Source organism: Arachis duranensis, chromosome 4 (genome assembly GCF_000817695.3).
Source record: "Arachis duranensis cultivar V14167 chromosome 4, aradu.V14167.gnm2.J7QH, whole genome shotgun sequence".
NCBI classification, from domain to species: Eukaryota; Viridiplantae; Streptophyta; class Magnoliopsida; order Fabales; family Fabaceae; genus Arachis; species Arachis duranensis.
In genome coordinates, this window is record NC_029775.3 from 113,602,190 (window position 1) to 113,628,734 (window position 26,545).

The 26,545-nt window shown below is 34.1% G+C and overlaps 2 protein-coding genes and 1 non-coding gene across 3 annotated transcripts; 1 reads left to right on the plus strand and 2 right to left on the minus strand.

The window, feature by feature from the left end:
- Window positions 1-14,759: 14,759 nt before the first annotated feature.
- LOC107486063 (pentatricopeptide repeat-containing protein At1g71460, chloroplastic-like) lies at window positions 14,760-16,978 on the plus strand. Its single transcript, XM_016106604.3, has one exon. It carries the CDS (start codon window positions 14,766-14,768, stop codon window positions 16,851-16,853), a length of 2,088 nt encoding a protein of 695 aa, XP_015962090.1. The 5' UTR covers window positions 14,760-14,765; the 3' UTR covers window positions 16,854-16,978.
- A 213-nt stretch (window positions 16,979-17,191) lies between these two features.
- TRNAL-UAG (transfer RNA leucine (anticodon UAG)) lies at window positions 17,192-17,271 on the minus strand. Its single transcript has one exon. It is a non-coding gene; the product is annotated as a tRNA-Leu (tRNA).
- Window positions 17,272-18,422: 1,151 nt separating this feature from the next.
- LOC107486025 (transcription termination factor MTEF1, chloroplastic) lies at window positions 18,423-19,419 on the minus strand. The gene has a single exon (XM_016106564.3). It carries the CDS (start codon window positions 19,356-19,358, stop codon window positions 18,525-18,527), a length of 834 nt encoding a protein of 277 aa, XP_015962050.1. The 5' UTR covers window positions 19,359-19,419; the 3' UTR covers window positions 18,423-18,524.
- Between the last annotated feature and the right edge of the window lie 7,126 nt (window positions 19,420-26,545).

Consider the following 26,545-nt stretch of genomic DNA (forward strand, 5'->3'; position numbering starts at 1 on the left):
GGGAAAACACTGCCACTGTCCTAACCGAGAGTAACAACATAAGTCCCATAACCTATGATGAGCTGGGAGGAAAACTCCTTGCCTATGAAGCCACACACACAAACATAGACTCAAAGAAAAAGGGAATAGCTCTCAAGTCACAAATAGAATCAAAAGAGAGTGAGTCTAGTGATGGTATTTCATATGTCGAGCTTTTGTTTTTTGCTAGGAGATTTAGAAGGATGTTGAAGAGCAAAGGCAAATACAAGGGCTCAAGTTCAAAGGAGCACAAGATAGACTTGAGCAAGGTGACGTGTCATCATTGTAAGGAGGCTGGACACTTCAAGTCAAACTGTCCAAAGCTCAAAAAGGAGGACAAAGGAAAGAAGGAAAGAAAGAGAGTACTCATGGCAGCTTGGGAGGATCTTGAGAATGACTCAAATGAAGAAGAAGAATCAGAAGGAGATAACAAAGACTGCTTCATGGCTGGAAACAACAATCTTGATGAGGTAAATTATTATGATTTGACCATTGAGGACTTGCATGCTATTATTGATGATCTTACCTTAAACACCTCAAAACTGCTTGACAAATACAATGAATGCAGATCTGAAAGAGATATGCTAAGGGCTGAAAATAATTTTTTAAAAGAAAAGGTGAAGGAAACTGAATGTGCTCTGGACATCATTGAAGAAAACAGATTTCTAAAATCCGAACTTGAAAAATTAAAAGGAAAGCACATTGTGGATCCTTCTCATGAGTTGATTGCTGAAAATGAAAGATTAAATGATAAAATTAAAAGGTTGAATGGTGACTTAGCAAAATTTGCTCAAGGTTCAAGTAACTTGGACAAAATACTTGCAAATCAAAGACCATTGTTTGAAAAATCTGGTTTAGGCTACATAGCCAAGGAAGATGCAGTTTCTAATATTTCCATATTTCCTCTATAAAGTTTGTGGCTTCTTCATCAAATACCAAAACTATACCAAACAAAGTTGGTGTTGAAAATGCTCCAACATTTGAAGAAAAATTTGATGAAGTATACACAAGTGAAACTGAGCATTCACCAAAAACTGAACCGAGCTCAAACCGGCCAGGTTTGGGTTACATTTCAAAAAATGAGGATGCTTTCAAGAAACCACCATTTTACAAAAAAACCTCATTTTCGAAAGGTAAAAATATTCAAAAAAATTCTGGTGAAGACATTTTTGCAAAGAAGAATAATTATAACAAAAATCAGTTTGTCAAAAGAAATGCATCTCCTCCAAAAACCAGAAAATTCCAATCATTTAATCATTTCAAGCAATATAACTCACCTCAATTTCAGCGGCACACATCAGAAAATCATTGTGTAAATTGCAAGAAATTTGGTCACTCATATGCACAATGCTTCATTGAAAAGAGAGTTGTAGGAAACAAAGTTTACAATGTTGTTTGTGATTTCAATGCTCTTGGGCAACCAAGATGGATTAACTTCAAAGGATCCAAATTAGTTTGGATACCTAAAGCTACTTGAAACTCTTCATGCAGATTTGCCTAGCATCCAAGAACAAAAAGGACATGTGGTACATGGATAGTGGATGTTCAAGGCACATGACTGGAAGGTCAACCTACTTCATCAAACTAAATAAGTATGATGGATGTTTTGTGACCTTTGGAGATGATGGTAAAGGTAAAATTATTGTTGTTGGAAAAGTAGGTAATGAGCAATCTACTTTCATTGATGATGTACTTTTGGTATGTGATTTGAAACATAATCTTTTGAGCATAAGTCAGTTGTGTGATTTAGGATATTTAGTTGTTTTCAAAAAACTTGAATGCTGTGTTGTAAATGAAAAGACAAATGAAGTAATTTTTGTTGCCAAGCGTTTCAATAATATGTATGGACTTACTCTTGATGAACTAAAAGATCAAAATGTAGCGTGTCTCCACTCTAAAGATTCTGAAAAGTGGTTATGGCACAAGAGATTGGGCCATGCAAGTATGTTTCAAATAAACAAACTTGTAAAGAAAGAATTAGTGAGAGGTCTTCCTTTGATAAAATTTGACAAAGACATCACTTGTGATGCTTGCCAAATGGGAAAACAAACAAAAAGTTCTTTTAAACCTAAGGAAGACATCTCTACTAAGAGACCACTTGAGTTGCTACACATTGATTTATTTGGTCCAACAAGAACTCAAAGCCTAGGTGGTAAACATTATGGTTTAGTAATTGTGGATGACTATACTAGGTTTGGTTGGGTTTTATTTCTTGCACACAAAAATGAAGCCTTTTCGGCCTTTGAACCTTTTTGCAAGAAAATTCAAAATGAAAAGGATTTGAAAATCTCTTCTATAAGAAGTGATCATGGAACTGAATATGAAAATAATTTGTTTGAATCCTTTTGTAAGGAATTTGGAATATCTCACAACTTCTCTTGTCCAAGAACACCACAACAAAATGGTATTGTGGAAAGAAGAAATAGAAGCATACAAGAGATGACAAGAGCCATGCTTTGTGAGAGTAATGTTCCAAAATTCCTTTGGGCTGAAGCAGTTAACACGGCTTGCCACATTTTAAATAGAACAATCATAAGGAAATTTTTGAAGAAAACCCCTTATGAACTTTGGAAAGGCTACCCACCAAACTTAGATTACTTGCACATCTTTGGATGCAAATGTTTTGTTTTAAATAACAAAGAAAACTTGGGAAAATTTGATCCAAAGGCTTATGAGTGCTTGTTCGTAGGATATTCCACAACTAGTAAAGCATATAGAGTTTATCATCAAGATGCTAGAATTATTGAAGAATCCATACATGTTACATTTTGTGATACTAACTTGGTGCAAAGCATTTTGGAAGATGGTGATGCAGGAAATCAAGCTCAAAAGGATGATGAAGCTGCTTAGAATCATGGAAAAGAAAATTCTGGACAAGCTGAACCAGAAACAGCAAATGCTGAAAATTCAAGAGACAATTCCATTTTGTCTCATGAATCTGAAGGAAATTCTGCAGACAGCATCATACAGAATCCATTGGTGACCGAATCTGCCTCCAAGTCCACTAAACCTCGTGAATGGAGATTCTTGAAGAATTATCCTGAAGAATTTGTAATTGGGGACGTCTCTCATGGAGTGCAAACTAGGTCTTCCACTAGAAAGGCAAATGAAGGTTCAAACATTGCCCTCCTCTCTCAAATGGAGCCTCAAAACGTCAAGGAAGCCCTTAGTGACCCCTCTTGGATCAAGGCTATGGAGGATGAGCTTCTTGAGTTTGAAAAGAACCAAGTGTGGACGTTGGTTCCAAGGCCAAGTGGGAAGAAAGTGACCGGCACCAAGTGGATATTCCGGAACAAGTTGGGAGAAGATGGTAGCATTGCAAGGAACAAAGCAAGGCTAGTGGCACAAGGATATGACCAAGAAGAAGGAATCGACTTTGATGAATCTTTTGCCCCTGTTGCCCGAATGGAAGTCATAAGACTTCTCTTAGCTTATGCTGCATTTTGTGGTTTTAAATTATATCAAATGGATGTGAAATGTGCATTTTTAAATGGTGTGATAGATAGAGAAGTATATGTGGAGCAGCCTCCTGATTTTGAAAATAAAGAGCATTCTAATCATATTTTCAAACTATCTAAAGCTCTCTATGATTTAAGACAAGCTCTTAGAGCTTGGTATGAAAGGCTTAGCTCTTTTCTTTTGAAAAATGGTTTTCAAAGAAGCACCACTGATACAACTCTATTTATCAAGAAAGTGAACTTAATTTTTTCGTTGGGCTACAAATTAAACAAACTGAAAATGATATTTTTATTCATCAAGAGAAGTATGCCAAGGAACTAGTTAAGAAATTTGGTATGAAAAATGCCAAACTCATGGGAACTCCCATGCACTCTAATTCAAAATTAGACGAGGGAGAAACTGAGAAAGATGTAGATGAGACTAGGTATAGAGGTATGATTGGTTCTCTTATGTACTTAACCTCCTCTAGACCCGATATTGTGCAAAGTGTTGGATTGTGTTCTAGGTTCCAATCCAATCCTAAAGAGTCACATCTTTCTGCAGTTAAAAGGATCGTTAGATATGTTCATGGCACATCCAATTTTGGTTTTTGGTATCCTAAGATTGATGATTTTTCTGTAGTTGGTTATTGTGATGCAGATTTTGCTGGTGACAGAATTGATAGAAGGAGCACTTCTGGTTTATGTTGCTTCATTGGAAAGTCCTTAAATGTTTGGTCAAGTAAGAAGCAACCAACAGTGGCCTTATCCACTGCGGAGGCTGAGTATATAGCTGCTTCTTCTTGTTGTTCTCAGCTTTTATGGTTAAAAACACAGCTTGCTGATTACAAATTAAATGCTGAAAATATTCTCTTAATGTGTGATAATATGAGTGCCATCAATATTTCTAAAAATCCAGTTTTGCACTCTAGGACTAAGCATATTGAAGTGAAATTTCACTCAATAAGAGAACATGTCCAAAAAGGGGATATTTGCATTCAATTTGTTAAATCAGAAGAGCAATTAGCAGATATTTTTACTAAACCATTAGCTGAGAATAGATTCTGCATGCTTAGGACTTGTCTAGGAATTTTGAGTTATAATTCTTTATTTGAAAAGTGCTGATGTGTTTGCTGGAGAATTTTGTCTCATAAACAGGTGTGAGACAATTCTGGGCAGATGATGAATGTTTCCTTCAAAACAGCGTGTTCTGGGCTTATTGCAAGTGAAAAATCAATCTGGGCCAACATCAATTCAGATCTGGGTAGTCCTATATGTTTCATTAATTCAAACCACATCTGGGCCCAATGTGAATGTTACATTCTTACTTGTGTGTTTAAGTTTTCATTAAAAGTTTTTTTTTTGGCCGGAAAGTTTTTTTTGGCAACCTTATTTTTTTGACTTTGGTCCAAAAGGAGTTTCAATTTAATGCTGATTGTCTTTCAAATTTTAAAATTCATTTTTGAAAATCAAATAAAATCCTTTCTTTTATGAGGTCATGTCTTGTCAAGTCTTTTCAAATGGTGATGCAGTTGCATGGTTTTGGAAATTTGCTTTTGGGTACGGTTACCAACACTCCCTCTCTTCCCTCCATAACTTCTCCTCAACCCTTCGGTTTCTTCCCTCTCACACCACTATCTCTCTTTCATCAAAGGCATCATTTTAACTAAAATGAGGAAGAAAGTCATTGCAAAAAGGGCTCCTCGTGAGAAGATTTACAAACTACCCACAAAGCCTTCCACTCGCTCTCAAGACCGAACCTTTACCCCTTCTCCTTCTCTTCCTACCTCTCCTCCTCGGTGTGACCCCATGGCTCGAACCAAGAACACTCCAAGGTTCCATGCCTCTGCCAAACCAACTCCACCACCAAAGACAACGCCTTCCAAACCTGCCTCTTCAAAACCTGGCTCTTCAAAGCCACCCTCATCCAAAGGGAAGCGTCCGGCGACGGAGGAACCTGTTCCTGAGCCACAACAACCCAGGGCAAGGTCAGTTCCTGTGCGTTCACAGAGAGGTAACTCTCGAGTCTCTCTCAAAAATGTTAAAGAACCAGAAATTGGACCATTTGATCACAAAGCCCATTTTATGACCTCTCATTCAAACTATAACCCCTATAGATTCAAATCTGCCATGAATAATGATTTTTATGAGGGAGTCATCCAGTATCGTACCCTATGCTCTTCATTTCTCGCTGATCTGCCATCTTTGAAAAGAAAAGGTTTTCCTTTTGTTGACAACTTAATTTTTCTGGACTGGAATCACCTTTTTGACATAAAAAAACCTGTTTATCCATTGTTGGTCAAAGAGTTTTATGCAAACATGACTTATCATGAAGGCACTGCTCATTCGTATGTCAAGGGCCGAGATATCATTTTAAACAATGAGACCATCAGTGAAGCTTTGAAGTATACTGATGTTGGGCCTTGTGCATACACGTCAGTTAAGTGGGATGAAGGGGTTGGTGTTTCTTACAATGATGCCCTGGCTAGTATTTGTGAACATGTTTCCTTAATATATGGCATTACACCCACACACAAAGTCCTAGGATATGAACGTGCTCAGTTGCACCGAATGGTCAACCACATTATACTTCCTCAAAGTGGTTCATATCAAAGGGTTTCATACACTGACACTCTTGTTTTATATGCCATTCTCACCAAAACTGAAATTCATTTGCATATTTGATGGTTAGATACATGTTTGATTCTGTTAGAAGTGAAAAGGACAAAGCTCTACCTTATGGCATGTTTCTAACTTGTATTTTTGAGTATTTTGGTGTTGACTTCACAAATGAGAAATATGAAAATAGACATTCATATCTAAAGGGAGGTGGTTCAGTGAAACAGAACAAAGGACCCACTAGATCTGAAAGAGTTGTCTTAGATGATGAAGATGATGATTTTGTCCCTGAGGATTCTCCTGCTCCTTCCACAGAGGGAACGTCCATCGCCTAGGATTTGTCTCATAAAAACTGCTGCTGCTCTCTTTTTGTCTCATGATTTCTGCTTCTTTTGCTACTTTTGAACTATTTCTTTTTGGATGACTGTAATAACTCTTAATATTGGTGCACTTTAGACAGCTTAATTAGTACTTTGGTCTGTGCTCTAACTCTTTTCTGCAGGATAGGATAGGATAGGATAGTAGATAAGTACTTTGGTGCACTTTTGTTGCTCTTATCCGCCCTTGATGACAAAAGGGGGAGTAAAATTAGCAATAGGATAGGATAGGATAGTAGATAAGTACCTCTTACTTATTCTTGCTGCATTAATACTTGTTTTCACATGCTGAATTTGTTTGCTGATAATAGCTTGATGTTGGGCTGATTATGTGATGTTGCTCATTTGATATCCCTTGTACAAGATATATTGTACATAACTCTTTATCGTGCTTTCTTTAAGAACAATGTGAAACAGGGATAAAGAGGAAAGCATAGATTCAGGGGGAGCTACTGTTGAAAAGGATAGGGGGAGCAACATAAAATCAAAGGGAGTTTTCTAAACCTAACTCAAACTTATTTCCTTTTGATTATTGCTTAAATCATGTTTGTCATCAAGGGGGAGATTGTTGAGTTAAGAAATTAACTAAATTAATTAATGATGACAAACATTATTTTTGAGCAAAATAAATAATTAGTGTTGATTAATTATTAACTAATTGTTTATTGTTGCAGGCCAAATGTTAATAGCCCAAATGGAATAAAAGGCATTCAGCAAAGAATATTGGGCTGAAAGCAAAATAAAGAGCCCAAGCAAAAGCAAAGGAAGAAACCAAAGAAATTAAATCGGGCCATGCATACTAATACCCGATCCAAGCCCGAACTGGTTTCAGATCGATCCAAGCCCGAACTAATTTCAGAATTGAAATTCCCTCTCTCTTGCTTAACTAAAAGCAACGTTCTTCTTCCTTCTAATCAAGTCACATCAAGATTTCAGAAAAAGCAAGAAAGAGAAAGAGAAGAAAAGCTTCTTCCATAAGCCATTAACCAAAGAAGCAAGAGAGAGAGAGTTGAAGCTTGAAGCACAGAAGCTAAAACAGAAACTCCAAGCTAAATCAAGCGTAAGAAAGGTAATCCATCTCATCTTGCATGCATCAGATCTTCATCCTTTCTTCCCAACTCTCTGCTCTATCTGAAAATGGCATTTAAAGGAAAAGTTGATCTCTGTTCTTCACTACTACAAATCCATGGTCACAAGAAATTCTTGGGGACCAAGTTGCATTTCTATGGTTCAGATTTGGTTGACCATTGGAAAACAATTTCGGTTACTCCTTTGTGGCTTTCGGTCAAGTTGGATAAGTCAGAAGGAAAGGTTCTACTTTGATGATTAAGGAGAAAAAGTGAATCTGTGGTTGGTGAAGCTCAAGGCTCAAGATGTTAACCTTGGAAGAAAGACCCAGCAACATGCAAGGAGTTAAAAGAAGTTTTTCTGTTCATTCAGAAAAGAAGGAGAGAAAACCAGAGTTTGAAAGTTTTGTTCTGAGAAGAGCTCTTTGAAGAAGTTCAATTAACTGGACAGTGTAACCTAAATCAAAGGTGCATTCCGCCAGTATGAAGATAACCTAATCAAAGGTGCATTCCGCCAGTATGAAGAACTGAATCAGAGGCTTGCTAATCTGGTTTTTCGCATAGCACAGAGGCTGTTGATGAAGTTAATCTCCTTCATGTTTTACTGATTGTAATGTACTTTTCTAAGCTTATCTTTCTGTAATTTCTTGAGAGAAAAGGCATTGTGAGAAAGCTTGAGAAAAAGCCATGAGTGGAAAAAGGGTGAGAGATACACTGGAGAGAAAAGCCTAGAGTTATTTTCTGATTTCTTTAGGTTGATTAAGTGTCTTGTATCTTGTACATGTAAGGTATCCCTTTCTTAGTTGGGTTAGCACTGAGAGGAATAGTTAGGTATTAGCATAGCCAATGTCAAGTTAGGTTAGAACTTGAGTGTGAAATTGGTGTATGTAATACAGTTAACTATAGTGAAATTCTTCCATATTTGTGGAGGAGACTGGATGTAGGTTGCATAGCACAAAGCAACCGAACCAGGATATATGCTGGTGTTAGCTTTTTCTTCTCTGTCATGTTCTGTTTTCTGATATTCATGAGACAAAAATAATTTGTCTCATAAATTTCCGCTGCTGAGTTCAAACAGAATCAGATTTGCAACTTCTACTAAAAAAGGGTCAAAACAGCAACTTAAAAGGAAGACATAGATTCAACCCCCTTCTCTAAGCCTACCACAACCTTCATAAGTAATATAAAAAGAGAGAGAATTTGTTATTAATTGTAGTGTGTAATTCACATGCCACATCTTCTCTATTTATACATGTAGAAATATCTTTTTTTCATAGCTTCATAAAGGTGAGTCCAACCTTGGAACTTTTTGACTATTAAAATTTTGTACCATCCAAGTAAATTCAATTGGAGGAATGGTTGGTGGTCAATGGTCATCCATATTGTAACATACCCCTTTGGATGACCATTAAAGATTATGCTTCGTTAAAACTTTACTAAAGAAAAACTCAATGAGAAAAAAATTTTAGTGAAGGAAAAAGAGTACAATATCCTTTAATGGAGATTGCCTCATTAAAAACCTTGTCAAGAAAAACCCAATGAAAAAAACCTAACCAAAGAAAAAAGAGTACAATCTCCCCTTCTTGTCGACATTATTTAATATCTCAAAATCGGCGAATGCCAATCTGATGTACCAATCTTTCTAAAGAAGATTTTGGGAGTAACTTTGTAAATAAATCTGCCAGATTATCACTTAAGCAGATCTGTTGGACATCAATCGTCTCTTAATTTTAAAGATCATGAGTGAAGAAGAATTTGGAAGAAATATGATTTGTTCTATCACTTTTGATGTATCCACCTTTAAGTTGAGCAATGCATGTTATATTATCTTCAAAAAAGACAGTTGGAGCTATCTTATGATCAGTTAGTCCACATGATGACAAAATATATTGGATCAAACTCCTAAGCCAAAAACACTCGCAACTTGCTTCATGAATCGCTAGTATTTCGACATGATTAAAGGATGTTTCCGCTATCGTCTGTTTCGTGGACCTCCATGATATAACTATACCACCATATGTGAACACGTATCATATTTGAGATCTTCCTTTGTGTAGATCAGACAAGTATCCTGCATCTGCATAGCCAACTAGTTGTGACTTGGATCCACAAGGATAAAACAATCCCATATCAACCGTTGCATGAAGATATCAAAAAGTTTGTTTGATTTCATTCCAATGTCTTCTGGTTGGAGAAGAACTATACCTTGCTAGTAAATTTACAGCAAATGATATGTCAGGTCGTGTATTATTAGCAAGGTACATTAGCGCTCCAATGACACTAAGATATGGTACTTTAGGACTAAGGATATCTTCATTTCTTCTTTGGGATGGAATTGATCATTTTTCACATTCAAAAATCTTACGATCATTGGGGTACTTAATGGATGTGACTTATCCATATAAAACCTTTTCAAGATCTTTTCTGTGTATGTTGTTTGATGAATTAATATCCCATTTTTTGTATGCTCAATTTGCATATCGAGACAAAATTTAGTCTTTCCAAGATCTTTCATCTCAAACTCTTCTTTTAGATTTTTAATAATTGTTGGAATCTCTTCAGGAGTTTCAATGATATTTAAATCATCAACGTACAGAACAATTATAATGAATCTAGATGCAAATTTCTTTATGAAAATACATGGGCAGATATCATCATTCTTGAATCCATTTTGGCTAGATACTCAGTAAGACGATTATACCACATTCATCCAGATTTCTTTAGACCATATAAGGATCTTTGCAATTTAATTGAGTATAATCCCTGCAAATATTCATTGAATGGTTTAGATATCTTTAGTCCTTCAAGGAATTTCACATAGATATCACGATCTAATGAGTCGTATAAGTAAGTTATTACCACATCCATTAAATGCATATGTAGTTTATGATATGCGGATAAACTGACCAAATAACGTAATCTTATTGCATCCACTATAGCGGAATATGTTTCTTTATAATCTATACCGGGCCTTTGAGAAAAACCTTGTGCCACAAGTCAAGCTTTGTAGCATACAACTTCATTTTTCTCATTTTGTTTTCTCACAAATACCCATCTGTATCCGACAGGTTTTACATCTTCTGGTGTACGGACTACAGGTCTAAAGACTTCACGTTTTACAAGTGAGTCTAACTCAGCCTTCATGACTTCTTCCCATTTTGGCTAATCATTCCTTTGTCGACATTCTTCGACTATTCATGGCTCAAGATCCTTACTTTCATGCATGATATTTAATGCCACATTATATGCAAATATTTCATTGACAATTGTCTTATTTCGGTCCCATTTCTCTCCTGTAAAGACATAATTTATCAAGATCTCATCATTTTTACAATTTTCAGGTACCTGAACATCTTCTGACGTTAAAATTATATCAAAATTTTAGACAAATGCAGATGTCTTTACTATATGCTTTTGAACAAGAATAGTATTTACCTCTTTTTTTCGAGATTTTTTTTTTGGAACCAACAGGCCTGCCACACTTCTAGCGTGAATTTGTTTCAGTGGCTATTTGTCCGACTGGGACATAAATTCAAATTGGGGCATTTTTCACTGGTATATAAGATTTGGTTATCCTCTTTGTCTCGGAAAATGTATCAGGCAATTCATTTGCTATTCTTTACAAATGTATAATCTTTTGAACTTCTAATTCACATTGCCCTGATCGAGGATCTAAATGTATCAAGGATGATGTATTCCAATTAAATTCCTTTTCAGGAAGTTTATTCTCTCCTCCTAATGTTGAAAATTTTGATTCATCAAAATGACAATCCACAAACCGGGTTTTAAATACATTTCCAGTTTGTATCTCAAGATACCTCACTATAGAGGGAGAATCCAACATATATATCCAATTTTCTTTGGGGTCTCATTTTTGTGCGAGAAGGTGGTGCAATGGGAACATATATCGCACACTCAAATATTCTTAAATGGGAAACATTTGGCTGCTGGCCAAAAACTAATTGCATAGGAGAGAACTGATGGTAACTCGTTGGCCTCAAACGAATAAGTGCTGTAGCATGTAAAATAGCATGCCCCAAGTCGAAGTTGGGAGATTTGTTCTCATAAGTAAGGGTCTAGCAATCAATTGGAGGCGTTTAATAAGTGATTTTGTTAACCCATTTTGTGTGCGAATATGAGCTACTAGATGTTCAACACTTATTCCGTTAGCCATACAATAAGCATCAAAAGTTTGGGAAGTAAATTCACCAGCATTATCAAGACGAATTGCTTTGAGTGGATTTTCTGGAAATTGTGCTTTTAATTGAATAATTTGAGCAAGTAATCTCGCAAACGTCATGTTGAGAGAAGACAATAAGCACACATGTGACCATCTCAAAGATGCGTCTATTAGGATCATAAAATATCTAAAAAGATCCATATGGTGAATGAATAGGTCCACATATATCGCCTTGAATCCTTTCTAGGAATTCAGGGAATCCAAATCCAATCTTTACTGGTGATGGTCTTAAAATTAACTTTTCCTGAAAATATGCAACACAACAAAATTCACTAGATTTAAGAATCTTCTGGTTCTTTAGTGAATGTCCATGGGAGTTTTCAATAATTCTCCGCATCATGATTGTTCCTGGATGACTCAATTGATCATGCCAAGTTATGAATTCATTTGGGCTAGTAAACTTCTGGTTTACAATGGCATGTGGTTCAATTGCACTAATTTTGGTATAATATAACCTAGATGAAAGTGAGGATAACTTTTCTAATATCACTTTTTTATTTAAATCATGAGTTGTGATACATAACTACTCATGATTTCCCTCATTCATCGTTTCAATATGATATCCATTTCCATGAATATCTTTGAAACTCAATAAGTTCCTTAGAGATTTAGTATACAATAGTGCATTATTTATTATGAATTTTTTTCCTCCAAGAAACAAAATTATAACTCTTTCGGAGCCTTTTATCATATTGTCTGAGCCAATAATAGTATTAACATATTCTTCTTTTGGCACAAGATGGGTAAAGTATATATTACTTTTGAGATTGATGTGCGAACTTACACTATCCGCAAGACATACATCTTTATTATATGTCCTTGTCATTTTCTTTAAAGACAAATAATAATAAAATGAGTAGAAATATTTGTGCAGTAAAACTATTTTCTTGATTGAAAATATTTTTCTAAGAATTATAGTATATACTAAAAATTTTTTTATTATTATCTTGACACATTTATTAATTTTGAAATTTATAAATATTTTATTATACATCATACTTGAAATTCAGATGCATAGAAAATAAAACTTAACAATAAGTTTCTTACATTATTTATTTACATGAATACTTAACAATCCCATATATTAAACTATTCCATCATTGATCAAATGGCCAATATTTTTTTTAGGATTTTCAAAGAAATCAGATACATCATAATGAGTGATTGAGTGATGTAATTTCAGCATCATTCGAAAAAAAAAATTGTTTCCTTTTTTGTCGTCTTTTTTCAAAGATGCTTGATAAAGATCAACTAGGTATTTTGGGGTACGACAGGTATGCGATCATTGGCCCTTTCCACCACAACGAAAATATTTATCCCCTGTTGATTTATTTTGTCCAATATTTCTTTCTTTATCCCACTTCTGGTGAGATCCTTTCTTGTGAATATAATTCTTCTTCCTTCCATAATTTTTCTTGTTACCAAAACCTTACCATTTATCTCTTCTGAGGTTATGATTTGCCGCATTTGCTTCAGAAAATGGGGCGGCGCCAACTGGACGCGTTTCATATTTTTTTAAAATTAATTCATTGTTGCGTTTAGCAACAAGAAGGCAAGAAATTAACTCAGAATATTTTTTTAATCATTTTTCTCGATACTGCTGTTGCAGGAGCACATTCGAGGCATGGAAGGTTGAGAAAATTTTCTCTAACATATTATTATCAGTTATCTTTTCCCCACATAATTTCATCCGTGAGGTGATTCGAAACTGAATTATATTCATTTATGGATTTAAAATCCTGTAGACGCAAGTGCGTCCATTCATATCGGACTTGAGGAAGTATCACCGTCTTTTGATGATTATACCTTTTTTCAAGGTCTTTCCACAGATCTATAGGATCTTTTAATGTGAGATGTTTATTTTTCAATCATTCTTCAAGATGACGACGAAGAAAAATCATGACTTTGGTTTTATCCTTCTGGGATACATTATTTTCAGCGTTAATGGTATCTCCAAGATCCATTGAATCAAGATGGATTTCAGCGTCTAGTATCCATGATAAATAGTTGTTTCCAGATATATCAAGAGCATTAAATTCAATATGTGAGAGTTTCGACATAATGAAAATTTGTTATATGAGTCTTCCTAAAATTTTATCAGAGTCTCATGCTGATAACATGTTGTAAAATAAATAAATAAATAAGATATAATAAATATAAAATAAAGAAGTATAAGAAGAAAACTTTAGTATTAATATTTACTAATATAATTATTTCATTATAATAATAGAAGTAACTTGTATATTTACTACTATTATATTAGTAACATATGAAAGAGAGAAGAGAAAATTTTTATTTTGTACCATCTAAGTAAATTCAATTGGAAAAATGGTTGGTGGTCAATGATCATTCATATTGTAACAGGCGTAACCAAATGTTGTTAGTAACTAAGTTTAATCAAATTCGTATATATTTTTCTTTGTCTCGTTCTTTTTTTTTTTCTTTCTTCTTCTTCATTTTTTAGTGCTCCTCTCTTTTTTTATTGTGCGTGTACACCAAAATGAATTTCCAAAGTCAGCCATTAGTATAAAATACATGCTAAAATATAAATACATATTAAAAATACATTAAACTACACATATATTTATACACAAAAATATATTGGTGGTAGATTTTAGTATACAAATAGTATTTTTATTTTTTATTTTTTCTATTTCTTTTTATGTATTTTTTTATTTTGTTTATTTATTTGTATATTTTTAAAAAATTAGAAAGAAAATAGAGAAATTTATAAAGAAAAGCACAAGAATTTTTCAAAAAAACAAACAAATATTTTAAGGTAAACATAACCTTTTGTAAAAAAACAAAAGGAGAAAACACACAAACTTTACAATAATAAATATAAAAATATTTTTAAATTAAACATATAAAAAATATATAAATTTATTGAAAATAAACACAGATATTTTATAGTGATAAATATAAAATTTTTTGTATTTTTTTAATTATTCAAAACAACAACTGTATTATCCAATTACTATGCTCTCACTCTTACTCAGTTTCAACCATGGCAGCCTCTCTCTCCCTCCAACTTCACTCCTTCCCTCCAAATCCCACCTCACCTTCGCCATCCTCCAACACCAAAATCACCTTCCAACTCTTCAACTTCAAACCACCACTCCCAAAGAAACCCCACCACACAACAGAGCCGTCCGAATTCCCCACCACCAAGAACCACCGCCATCACCATCACCACCACTACAAGAAGCTGAAACATTTCAAACAGAAAGATGCATTTCCATCCTCCTTACCCATCCACACAAAAAATCCACGCTCCATCTACAAAGACATCAAACGATTCGCGCGCCAAGACAAACTCAAAGAAGCACTTACCATTCTCGATTACGTTGACCAACAGGGAATCCCTGTCAACGCCACCACTTTCTCCACTCTCATCGCCGCCTGCATTCGCACCAAGTCGCTACAACATGGTAGAGAAGTCCACGTCCATATCCGAATCAACGGCTTCGAAAACAACGAGTTTTTGCGAACGAAGCTTGTTCACATGTACACCTCTTGCGGCGCTTTGGAAGAAGCCAAACAAATCTTTAACGAGTTACCCTGTAACAGTGTGTACCCATGGAATGCGTTGTTAAGAGGGTCTGTGATTTCGGGTAAAAAGCACTACCTTGATGTGCTTAAAGCTTATACTGAGATGAGGGCATTGGGTGTTGAGTTGAATGTGTATACTTTCACCACTGTGATCAAGAGTTTCGCCGGTGCACCTGCCCTTTTCCAGGGCCTCAAGGCTCATGGGTTGTTGATAAAGAATGGTTTGGTTGATAGTTCAATTATTAGGACGAGTTTGATTGATTTATACTTCAAGTGTGGGAGGATCAATCTTGCGCGCCGCGTGTTTGACGAAATTCCCAACAGGGATGTTGTGGTTTGGGGAGCAATGGTGGCGGGTTTTGTGCATAATAGGCTGCAGAGGGAGGCCTTGGAATATGTGAGGTGGATGGTGGAGGAAGGAGTGGAGGTTAATTCGGTTGTGGTGATGTCGGTTCTTCCTGCAATAGGGGAAGTTTCTGAGCAGCGATTGGGCAAAGAGATTCATGCTTATGTGGTGAAGACGAAGGAGTACTATAGGCGAGTGCCTATTCAGTCTGCCTTGATTGATATGTATTGCAAATGTGGGGATATGAGTTCGGCTAGGCGAGTTTTTTATAGCTCGGCGGAGAGGAATTTAGTTTGTTGGACGGCTTTAATGTCCGGTTATGCTTGGAATGGTAGGTTGGAGCAGGCACTGAGGTCGACTATTTGGATGCAGCAAGAAGGGTTCAGGCCTGATGTTGTGACAGTTGCAACTGTTCTTCCAGTATGTGCTCAGTTGAGGGCTTTGAAACAGGGGAAGCAGGTTCATGCTTATGCTTTGAAGCATTGGTTTTTGCCTAACGCGTCCATAACTAATTCGTTGATGGTAATGTACTCGAAGTGTGGCGTGATTGAATATTCCGAAAGACTATTTGACAGTATGGAGAAAAGGACAGTTATTTCATGGACAGCCATGATTGATTCATATGTAGAAAATGGTCATCATCATGAAGCACTTGATGTGATAAGGTCAATGCAATCATCAAAGCATAGGCCGGACTCAGTTGCAATAGCCAGAATGCTGAGTGTTTGTGGTGTGCTAAAACTTTTGAAGCATGGACAAGAGATTCATGCACAGCTCTTGAAAAAGGATTTTGCAAAAGTCCCTTTTGTTTCTGCAGAACTTATCAATATGTATGGGACTTTGGGAGAGGTTAATAAGGCAAAGTTGGTATTTGATGCTGTCCCTGTTAAAGGTTCAATCACATGGACTGCTCTTATTAGGGCCTATGGAAATAATGAATTGTATGAAGGTGCAATTGCTCTTTTCGATCGGATGACATCGAGAGGTTCTACTCCGACGCATTTCACTTTCGATGCAATGCTATCTATCTTTGACAGAGCTGGATTTGTTGATGATGCTTATAGGATATTCAAGTTAATGACTAGATATAAAATTGAACCATCTAAAGAACAGTTTGATATAATGGTCCGACTTCTTACCCATGATGGTCAACTGGAGAAAGCTCAAAAACTTGTACAGATGAGTTCTGTTGTATAGAGAAGGCAACATCCCAGTTTTCATATGGAAGATTTACATATTGTTAAAACATTCTTGAATCTAGATTAACTAGAGACATGTAATTTTAGTTCAGAATCCATAAGTTGTAATTTATTTGAAAATTTTATACCATACTCATTGTAATAACTATATTTCAAATTTTTTTGTTTAATTCAAGATATAAATATAATTGCTTACCTAATTTAGTTCATGTATTTAAGTTTATATCTTATCTACCTGTATGTACTGAGTTGAGAGGGGCATTTGGATTGTGAATGGAGTGAGTGACTAAGCTGGCAAGATATTTGTCCAAAAATGACAAAAAGAAAGAAAACAAATGACAGCTGTGGGATTTGAACCCACGCCCTTTCGGACCAGAGCCTAAATCTGGCGCCTTAGACCACTCGGCCAAACTGTCAGATGTTGTTTGTTTCCAATAAAATTACTAATTGAATTATTGCTGACCTATTTTCAATTTTTCATTGCTTTCTGAATAACCAGCTTTGCCTTTTACATTACTTTAAAAAGTATTAAGTTTTTATCATTTCTACACTGAAATAAATTAAAGGCCTACTAAATAGTAACGACATGAAAGCTTTATTGATAAAATGCTTAGTAGTTTATTCTAAATCCGGACTTATGAAACTATGCACAAATATGTATTTGTCAAACAGTACATATATCATGTAACTAATAGTAAAGCATCCATCAAATGCACAATAGAGCAACAACAATCAATAGTCCAGTGATAACTGTTAATGTTGCAACTGTAAGGAGTAGTGTATCGTTAACTCACTACTTTGTTTTGAGTTGGATGTGGTGTCTTCTCGCCTTAAAGTCATTACTGCTCAAATCCAAGTAGCTTAGAAATTCAAGATCAAACATAGAAGAGAAATTGATTTCGCCCTTGTGATGTTGTCACACTGCACACCAAACCATTTGCAGTAATCTTGTTCACTGGACTAAGATGAGAGCCTGTTCCATGGATCTTCAATGCCTTGTGTAAACAGCGCATTTTGATCATTTTCGTTACCAAGAACATTTTTCAAGCCATCCTGACCAATGACCATGAGTGAGTTCACCATGCTTCCACACAGAGGAAAACATAATCCCAGTTATATATTGGAATCAACGTGTTTGCTTTATTGTTATATAATGAAGCTCCACAATCCTTATTTAATGATGAATCAGCTTCTTCAAGATTTGTTGATTTTTCAAAATTTGTGATAGGTTATCTTGAAATTGATCCTTTCCAAAACCAGATTAAAGAATTAACACACCAGTATTAACTTCCTCGAAACAATGCTTCATTGCTATTGGTTTTAACGGGTACTAGTCTTCAATTTGTCAGTAAGAGAGTCAAAATAGGTATATTTTCTCCAACTGTTGACAAAGCTATGATATTTCCTAAGATTTCATTATCTGCAGACCCAAAGAGCTTCTAAAATGCATCAATATATACAAATCTCTGCTTAAATTGCTCTCAATTTAGTCCTTAGAGGATAATGTTTGTGTTCTTGAAAGATCAAACGCTCCAAATTAGTCTAAAAAATATATTAGTCAATTAAATTGATCAGAATGCCAAAATCAAAACCAAGGCAAAAAAATACCATGATTCTATACATGAATATTAACAAAAGTAACAAGTTATAAGTGATGAATATACTACTATCACTTCCATTTTGCATAGAATCTTTCATCACGCCACATAAGCATCTTATTCAAAGGAACATCAACAACACCCATTTGCTTCAAATGTAAATGCCTTGGCACAATTTTGTTACGCAAGCTAAACCCAAAGTAGTGTGGAAACTTTTTCAGTTCTTCAACATCCCTACCCATCTCACCAACCAAATACTCAAATTTCGGCCTCAAATTACTTTCCAAACCGTAACCGAATATAGCCGGTACCCGTACCAACGCCCTAACCGCCTCCTCATACTCAAACCCAACCTCCTCCGTCAAAAACTCCACCCTCACGCGCAGATCCTCCACGCGCGTGTTCAGCAGATGCGCGTTCCTGTTCGTCGGCCGGTTCAGACCGGAGAGCCCGATCTCGTCGCGGAGGAAGTAGAGCGTTGGGCGGAGGCAGAGGTCGGGGTGCGGGGAGAGGAGTAGGTGAGGGCAGCGCAGGACGAGGCCGCGGGACTCGGCGGAGGAGGCGGCGACGTCGGTGGCGAGGAAGTGGAACACGGCGGATATGTTATCGGGGGAGAAGGCAGCGGAGGAGGGGGAGAAGAGGGAGGGTGCAGCAGCGGCGATGCGGGGGATGTCGGAGTCGGAGAGGGAGTGGGATTTGAGGAGGTTAACGATGGTGAATATGCGGTGGAGAGTGTCGGAGTCAGGGAGGGAGTCGGGCGGGATAACGGTTAGGTGTTGGAGGTAACGGAGATTTTGGCGGTAAGATGTACGGAACTTGATGTAGTGGGGTTTGTTGTGGAAGGTTCTAGAAGGAGTGTGGTAAGAAGAAGGGGATGGTGAAGGGAGGTGTAAAGAGAGAAGCATTTTTGTGTGTGCTGAACTGAACTGAACTTGAAGCTGAAGTGAAGAGGATAAGGTATCAACTAACAACCATAATTGCTCTGTAACGATTTTTCATACTTCTATTTATTTAAATGCTGTTATCTCAAAAATAATGGGTATAAGTTATTATTAATTTTTAATAAATATAGCCGGGTTAGTAAAAGATAAAATATTACATGCATATACATAGAGAAATTTTCTGTATGAATTTACCTATGGAATTTATTCATGAAAACTTGCTTCATTTTTATACATCCAAATCTGTCTCTGTTTTCGCCGTTTATTTTTTTTAATATAAATTTGTTCTCATTTTTTATTTTACGACTTTAGTTCAATTAGAAAAAAAAAATCAGAGCAAGTCCCAGAAACAAGTTTTGCACTGCATACATTCAATATAAATTTGACATGTTCATGCACAATCTTTTCTATTTAAAATATTCTCCAATACTTACAAGATGATCAAATGTCTTCTTTAGGAAGCACAGAAAGCAACAATTAACATTAGGATTTAAGATTCATACCTTAACAAAAAAAAGCATGCCTCCCAGATTGCTAGTAATGCAATTTGTTGAGTTTTTACTTTTTAGAGAAAACGATTCATTTTTACCACAACAAAGATATAGAGGTTATCAAGCATCCGAAAATAAGCATGCCTACATCTCTTGATGAAGACAATGGTGCTACGAACTACCCAGAAACAAGAAGCAAAGCCAACTCCCATGCCAATGAGGAAAGAGGTTCCAAACTCATCACTATCTCTGTCTTCCTTCTGTTTGGATCTATTGTGCCCTTTCTCTTGTGTGCAGTTCTTGAGAAGGGGAGCTCCAAAAAGCTCTGAAGTTGGGTGCTCAGTGGTGGAATCATTCCCTTGAAATCATTGTATGACAAGTTCAAATGACCCTGGAAAGACAAATTCCGCATGCTTTGAGGAATTTCGCTGGACAATTGATTGTTTGAAAGGTCTTAAGATTCCAAAAACCTCATGTGTCCAATGTCATTTGGTACCACTCCCTTCAAATGATTATGGGACAGGTCTAACGCCTGCAACGCAGAGCCTAAATAACTCGGAAAGGATTGATCCTGAAAGCTTGTTGCTCGAGAAATCAACGATGCGCAAAAGCATAATATACTTCTTGTAGGATAGTTCATGGCCTTTCAGAAGCAAATCTAGATCCTCAGTAAGTTTCGGGTAAGTATGTAACTACTCCTTATTGAAGTCTGGTTCCAAGAAGTAGCCATCAGTAGGGTTAACCATCAATAAGATTAGACAGTTCACAGATTTGCAATGGAATACTGCCACTGAATTTGCTCGACCGAAACAAAAGGATCATATTCAATTGGGTGATCCAGGTTGGAATACTTCAAGGACCACAATTGTTTGCAGTTTCTAAGTGAAGGATGAACATTCCCAGAGAAATTGTTGTTATGAAGTCTTAAGTTTAGAGTATTGCCAATGAACCAACAGAGTCAGGAATTTCACCAGTTAACTTATTTCCCCCCAAACTCAAATGGCTCAAAGATTTGAAAAGCGTCCAACAATCAGGAAATTCTCCAGAAAAGAGATTATTTGAGAGATCCAACTGAATTGACTCTGATTGATTCTCCATGTTATCACACAAGCTGGGAGAGATAGGTCCTGATAAGTTATTGTCAGCTATGCTGAAGAAGAACATGATGAAGGATCTAGCATGGTGACTCTACCTGTGATGTTGTTGCATTCAACTCCAAACCATTTGCAGCAATCTTGTTCAGTGGACCTAGATGAGGGAAACTTGTGTGGATCTTCAATCCCCTGCATAAATGCTGAAAGTGCATTTCTATGTTTTTTCATGGCACAGAACATGATTCTGGTTCAAAATCCCCTGGCCTGTGCCTGTGGCTGTGAGTGAGTTCAGCATAACAACAACAATAATAATAACAATGATGATAGTAATAGGCATTCTTGAAGTAGAGGGAAACATGATCTTCAATGGATAACCTTTTGCCTAATATTGTGATAAATTTGGCCATAGTTCTGATTTGGTCATTTCTTGGTTTAATTAATATACAATAGTGAGGATATTTGGGGAAGGTTTTTTTTACTAAGAATTAAGAATCTCATATAAAGGTGATGAAAAGTTCAATGCAAAGTGGGAGTGAATGAGGGCTGGGACATAACATTTATAGAATTATTATTTGTGATAGTGAGTTTGGTAAATGTGAATTCAAAGCATAGCTTATAAAAATATGAGCTATCGTTTGGCTCCTTTTCTATTTCATTTGATTAAAAATAAAAAAAAGGATGATGACTTTTTAGGTGAATCAAACAGCTTAGGAATGAGAAATTCAATTATGTTGCAGAAGGCTTCTTCATTGGTTTAGTTATCACTATGTTAGCTTCATTGCAATTTCCAAGAATTATATATATATGGAGTAATGTAATATTTGTTTAAAAGAGAAAACTGCAAAAATAAATAGTTATAAATGTGTTTTTATTTGTTAAATGAGAGCCCCATAAAGACTTGCAAAACTTTAGTGTTCTACAAAGTTTCTATGTAGTTTCCAAGAACGGCGTGGAAGTCTTTGTTTTGTAAACTATAAAAACGTAAGAAAATATTACAGCTCTGTCAATATTTGGGCTTAGGAAACATTAGAATATATATATAGAGAGAGACAAGTGTGAATAATTTTTCAAATAGTCGTTGTTGCAAGGAAGTTAATAACTCCTAAGCTGGTTTTACCCTGCTAAATTAAATTAGTCTTTTAAAACTTCAAGCCTGTACAAGCTGATAAACATTTTAAAAATAGAAAAGTGATAGTTGCTTGGATGCGTTAGTATCATGCTATTCCAAGTTTGATCCTTGGGAGCAAGCTATCAGAAATTGATCTTCATAATCTGCTATTAAGAGATGGGAAAACAAAGGGATTTAACTTCTTTCACCTAATAATTAACCAATAAAAAAGAGAGATGAGAGAAACATATGGTTTGGGAGATGGTTGTAAAAACAAAATTTTGAGAAAAGAAAGAAATGTAAGCTGATATTCTGCAGAAGGAAAAAAAAAAGGTAGTTAATTACCTAACAAAACTTAACTCTACATCACTAAAAGGAAATCCATAACTCAGATATAGATAAGAAAGAGATCATTATTTATACAAGCATAAAGGAAATTTCGGACCTATTTTGTTATTTTTCATATAAATTTCTTTAAATTTATCATAAAATTACTTGTTTGATACTACGGTTATTGAGATATAAATTAAAAAGAATATTGGTAGAAATAATAGATTGAAAGTTTTTTTTGTGAGAACTGAGAAAAATAAATTAGAGTTAATAAAAAGAAAAAAATATATAAATGATATTTGTTTTTTTACTATTATAATTATAGTTTTAATAAACTCTAATTATTGTTTTAATTAGTACGTAGAAATAAAAAGAAATTTTAATTTAAGAAAAATTTTTTTGAAAGATATTTTACTATATAGATTAAAGTTGTATAAAGAGAATATAAATTCTTTTTATAGTTATTTTATATTATTTTATTGTTGTTTAAAATATGGATCCTAACTTTTTTAATTTCACTTTTATTTCATAAAAGAAAAAAGCTGTAAGCTTATATTTTTAACATATAATTCACCTTTTTCCGATAGAATATTTAAAAAAAAAATAATAAAGAGACTAGAGGTGAAATAATTATTTTTTATTGCAATAATTTTTTAATTCTACTTTTTTAACTAAAATCTCGGATAACTATCTTCTTTTGGAATAATTCTTCACATACAAGTGTTTTCATACAAGTCTTTACAAGTCATTTATATTTAGGGTTGCACATGGATCGGATAATATCCGCATATCCGCGGTAATTATCCGCATCCGATCCGAATTTTGCGGATATTATCCGATCCGCAGAGCCATCGAATCGGATCCGGTCCGATCCGCACTATGGTCAAATCGGATTGTGGATTCGACAGTGATATCCGTGGATCCAATCTGCAAATCTGTATTTCCGCACATCACATATAAATAGCATAGTTTAAGACAGTAAACCCTAATATGATATGAATTTTAGTGTGTTATTTTATGAATTTTATGATATTTTGTTTTTAATTTTTTATGTTATACTTCAACTTAGAATAATTAAACTTAAATCTTGTGTTATTATTTTGTTTTTTATTCAAAAGAACTATTATTGATAATATTCTAGGAGTAAATAGGCTTAAACAGATAAAAAATGAATTTTCTAAATTTTTTTTTGTAAAAACAGCCAAACAAAATCTTAAAATAGTTTTTTTTTTTAATTATGCGGATATACCCGATATTCGATTCGATCGGATCAGATCGGATCCGACCTAAAAAATACGGATATCGTATCTAATCCGATCCGATGAATGCAGTGCGGATCGGATAGAATTTTAGGCTATATCTGATCCGATCCGATCCGTGTGCAGCCCTATTTATATTCATGCACTTCGAGTTGTTACTGCACGTTTTTCACTGCACGTTCTTCTTCTTCTTCTTGCTGCATGTTTTTCTTCTTCTTCTTCTTGCTGCACGTTCTTCTTCCTCTTCTTCTTCTTCGTTATCGTCGTCATCAAAACCACCACTTTCTCCTCCTCATTTTCATCCTTCTTTTTTCATTGGAATTTCTTCTAGTTAATTTTTTCGTTAGTAGTTTATGATTCTGTAGGTGAATAATGTTTCATTGTTTATGGTTTGAATTGAATATAATGTAAAAATTCTACATTAAAAAAATATTTTTTTGTATTTACAGTAAATTTGGGTGTAACACAAAAATATTTGGGTGTATTTTAAGAATTTTTTGGTGTATTTTTATTCTGATAAATTCTGCATAATTCAAGACTCTTTATCTTCATCTTTCTCTTTTTCATCTTCTATTGTTTCTTTTTTTTTTTCATCATCATCATTGTCTACTTCTTCTTTTTTTCTTATTCATCTTTTCCTTTTTGTTTTACCTTCTCAAGTTTCTTCTTATTTTACTCTCTTAACAATAATAAAAACAAAAAAATCAAACAAAAAAAAAGAAAAAACACATAATGCTACAAAATTACTTGGAAGAGGATAAACTTATATTCATTTAACAAAAAGAAAGAAAGAAATAAGGAAAAAAAGAAGAAAAAATATATAATGTTACAAAATCAATAGAAGGAGAAAGAGGAAAAAAATGCAGCAACAACAACAGTAATAAAAAACAACAATGAAGATGAAACACGCGAAGAAAAATGAGGAAAAACACAAAAAAAAGGAGAAGAAGAAAGAAGAGGAGGAAGAGTAGGAATGTGAAGCACGCTGTGAAAACCGTTGAGTAGTGCGTGTGGTTTGGTCCAACTTGTATGACTTGTAAACCCAAATGACTTGTATGTGTAGCACTACTCCTTTTTTTTATATACTTTTCAGGTAATCATCTCTAGCTAGGTATACAAATAATATAATTTTTGTCGGGTTAATAATCAAATTAGTCCACGAAAAATAAGACATTTTTTAAATTCGTTCTTGAAAGATTTTTTCAATTAAATTGATTCTTTAAACATTATGAATTAATCATATATATTCTTCAGTTACTCCATTGACAATTTTCGTCAACGATTCATAATGTGAAATATTAAATGATAGCACACATGACACATAACATGTTCAATTAGACGTTGACTAAATATGTTTACGAAAATCTATCAATTTTGTCACTAGGTCATATTAGGAATAAGATTTTTGTAATTGAAAAAAATGACTAAATTAATAAATTTTCATAAACATATTTGACCAATATCCAATTAGACATATTAGGTATTATATATATTATCAATTAACATTTTACAATATCAATCTTTGAAAAAAATTATTAATAAAGTGACTGGATGACAAATATGATTAATTCGTAATCTTTGAAAAACTATTTTGATTGAAAAAATTTTTTAGATTGAATTTAAAAAATGTCTTATCTTTTAAGGATTATTTTCACTATTAACCCATTATTATGACTATTCCTATTTTTATTATTACAACAATATAAATTATAATAAAAAAAATATAAATTAAAAGTGCAGTGCACATTAATTTACCAATAAAATTATAAGTTATTTTATTTTTTTATTTTTTAAATATTATTGTAGCAAATAATAAAGTGTTCGAGAAAAGCAATGGGACCCACAGAATAGATGATGCTTCACACCGTCATGATTAGGATCTGGAAGACTTTGAAACTGATCCAATTGCCATAATTGTTGCATGGAATTCAGCACTGCATTCTTATGAGATTTCGCCAAAAACAGTTCCTATTTTTTTTTGGTTCATCTTCACTCTTCAGTATCTATCAAACCCTATTATTTAGACAAACAAATTATTATAATTATCACTATAACCACTACAGATTATGAATTACTGATATAAAATAAGATGATAATAAAAGAAGAATTTTTAATTTTGATTAAAAAACTACAAAAAAATAAAATAAAGATATTTGAAATAAAAATATAACATTTACAATTTTAGAAACGAAATTAAGATATAATTCAATCATTAAAAACTAAAACAGTACTTTATTAAATATTTTAAAACTAAGAAAAAGTATCTAACCTTAATATATATCTCAAAAAGGTTTTTAAAAATTGAATTTTGACGTAGCTTTTGCAAGTACATATAACTAGAAAATGAATAAATATTTTTATCTTTAAATTTGATAATTTTAAATCAAATTAATATCTTTTCTGATTGTGATTTTTTCTCAATAGAAGATACTTTTAAAAAATAAAAAAATCTAAAAATCAAATGGCGGTTCGCTTTTTTGTATTTTTTAAATAATTATTTAAATATTTTTATAAAATTTTAGATTAAATGCACAAACAATTTAACAAATATAAAAATTATTTGTCGTTTATGAATTTTTTTTATCACTTTTTATTTTAAAAATATTTTTGTTGTTAACCAATTTAGAGAATATTTTTGTCAAACTTGAAAAATTTTTAGTGGTTTAATCTTTCAATAAATATATTTAATAAAGATAAAATTCAAAACCTGTATTATATATTTACATATATACTTTGTCAATTGAGTCGCACTAAATTAATACAGTACTAACATGAATGTTAAAAACATAATATTTATTTAGATTATTATTAACATAAAGAGTTATATCAATATATATATATTATGTGTATTAAAAATTATTTATTTATA

Excerpts from the sequence above, each read along its gene's own strand:
- LOC107486063 (XM_016106604.3), top strand. The coding sequence starts at position 14,766 with ATGGCAGCCTCTCTCTCCCTCCAACTTCACTCCTTCCCTCCAAATCCC.
- LOC107486025 (XM_016106564.3), bottom strand. The coding sequence starts at position 19,358 with ATGCTTCTCTCTTTACACCTCCCTTCACCATCCCCTTCTTCTTACCAC.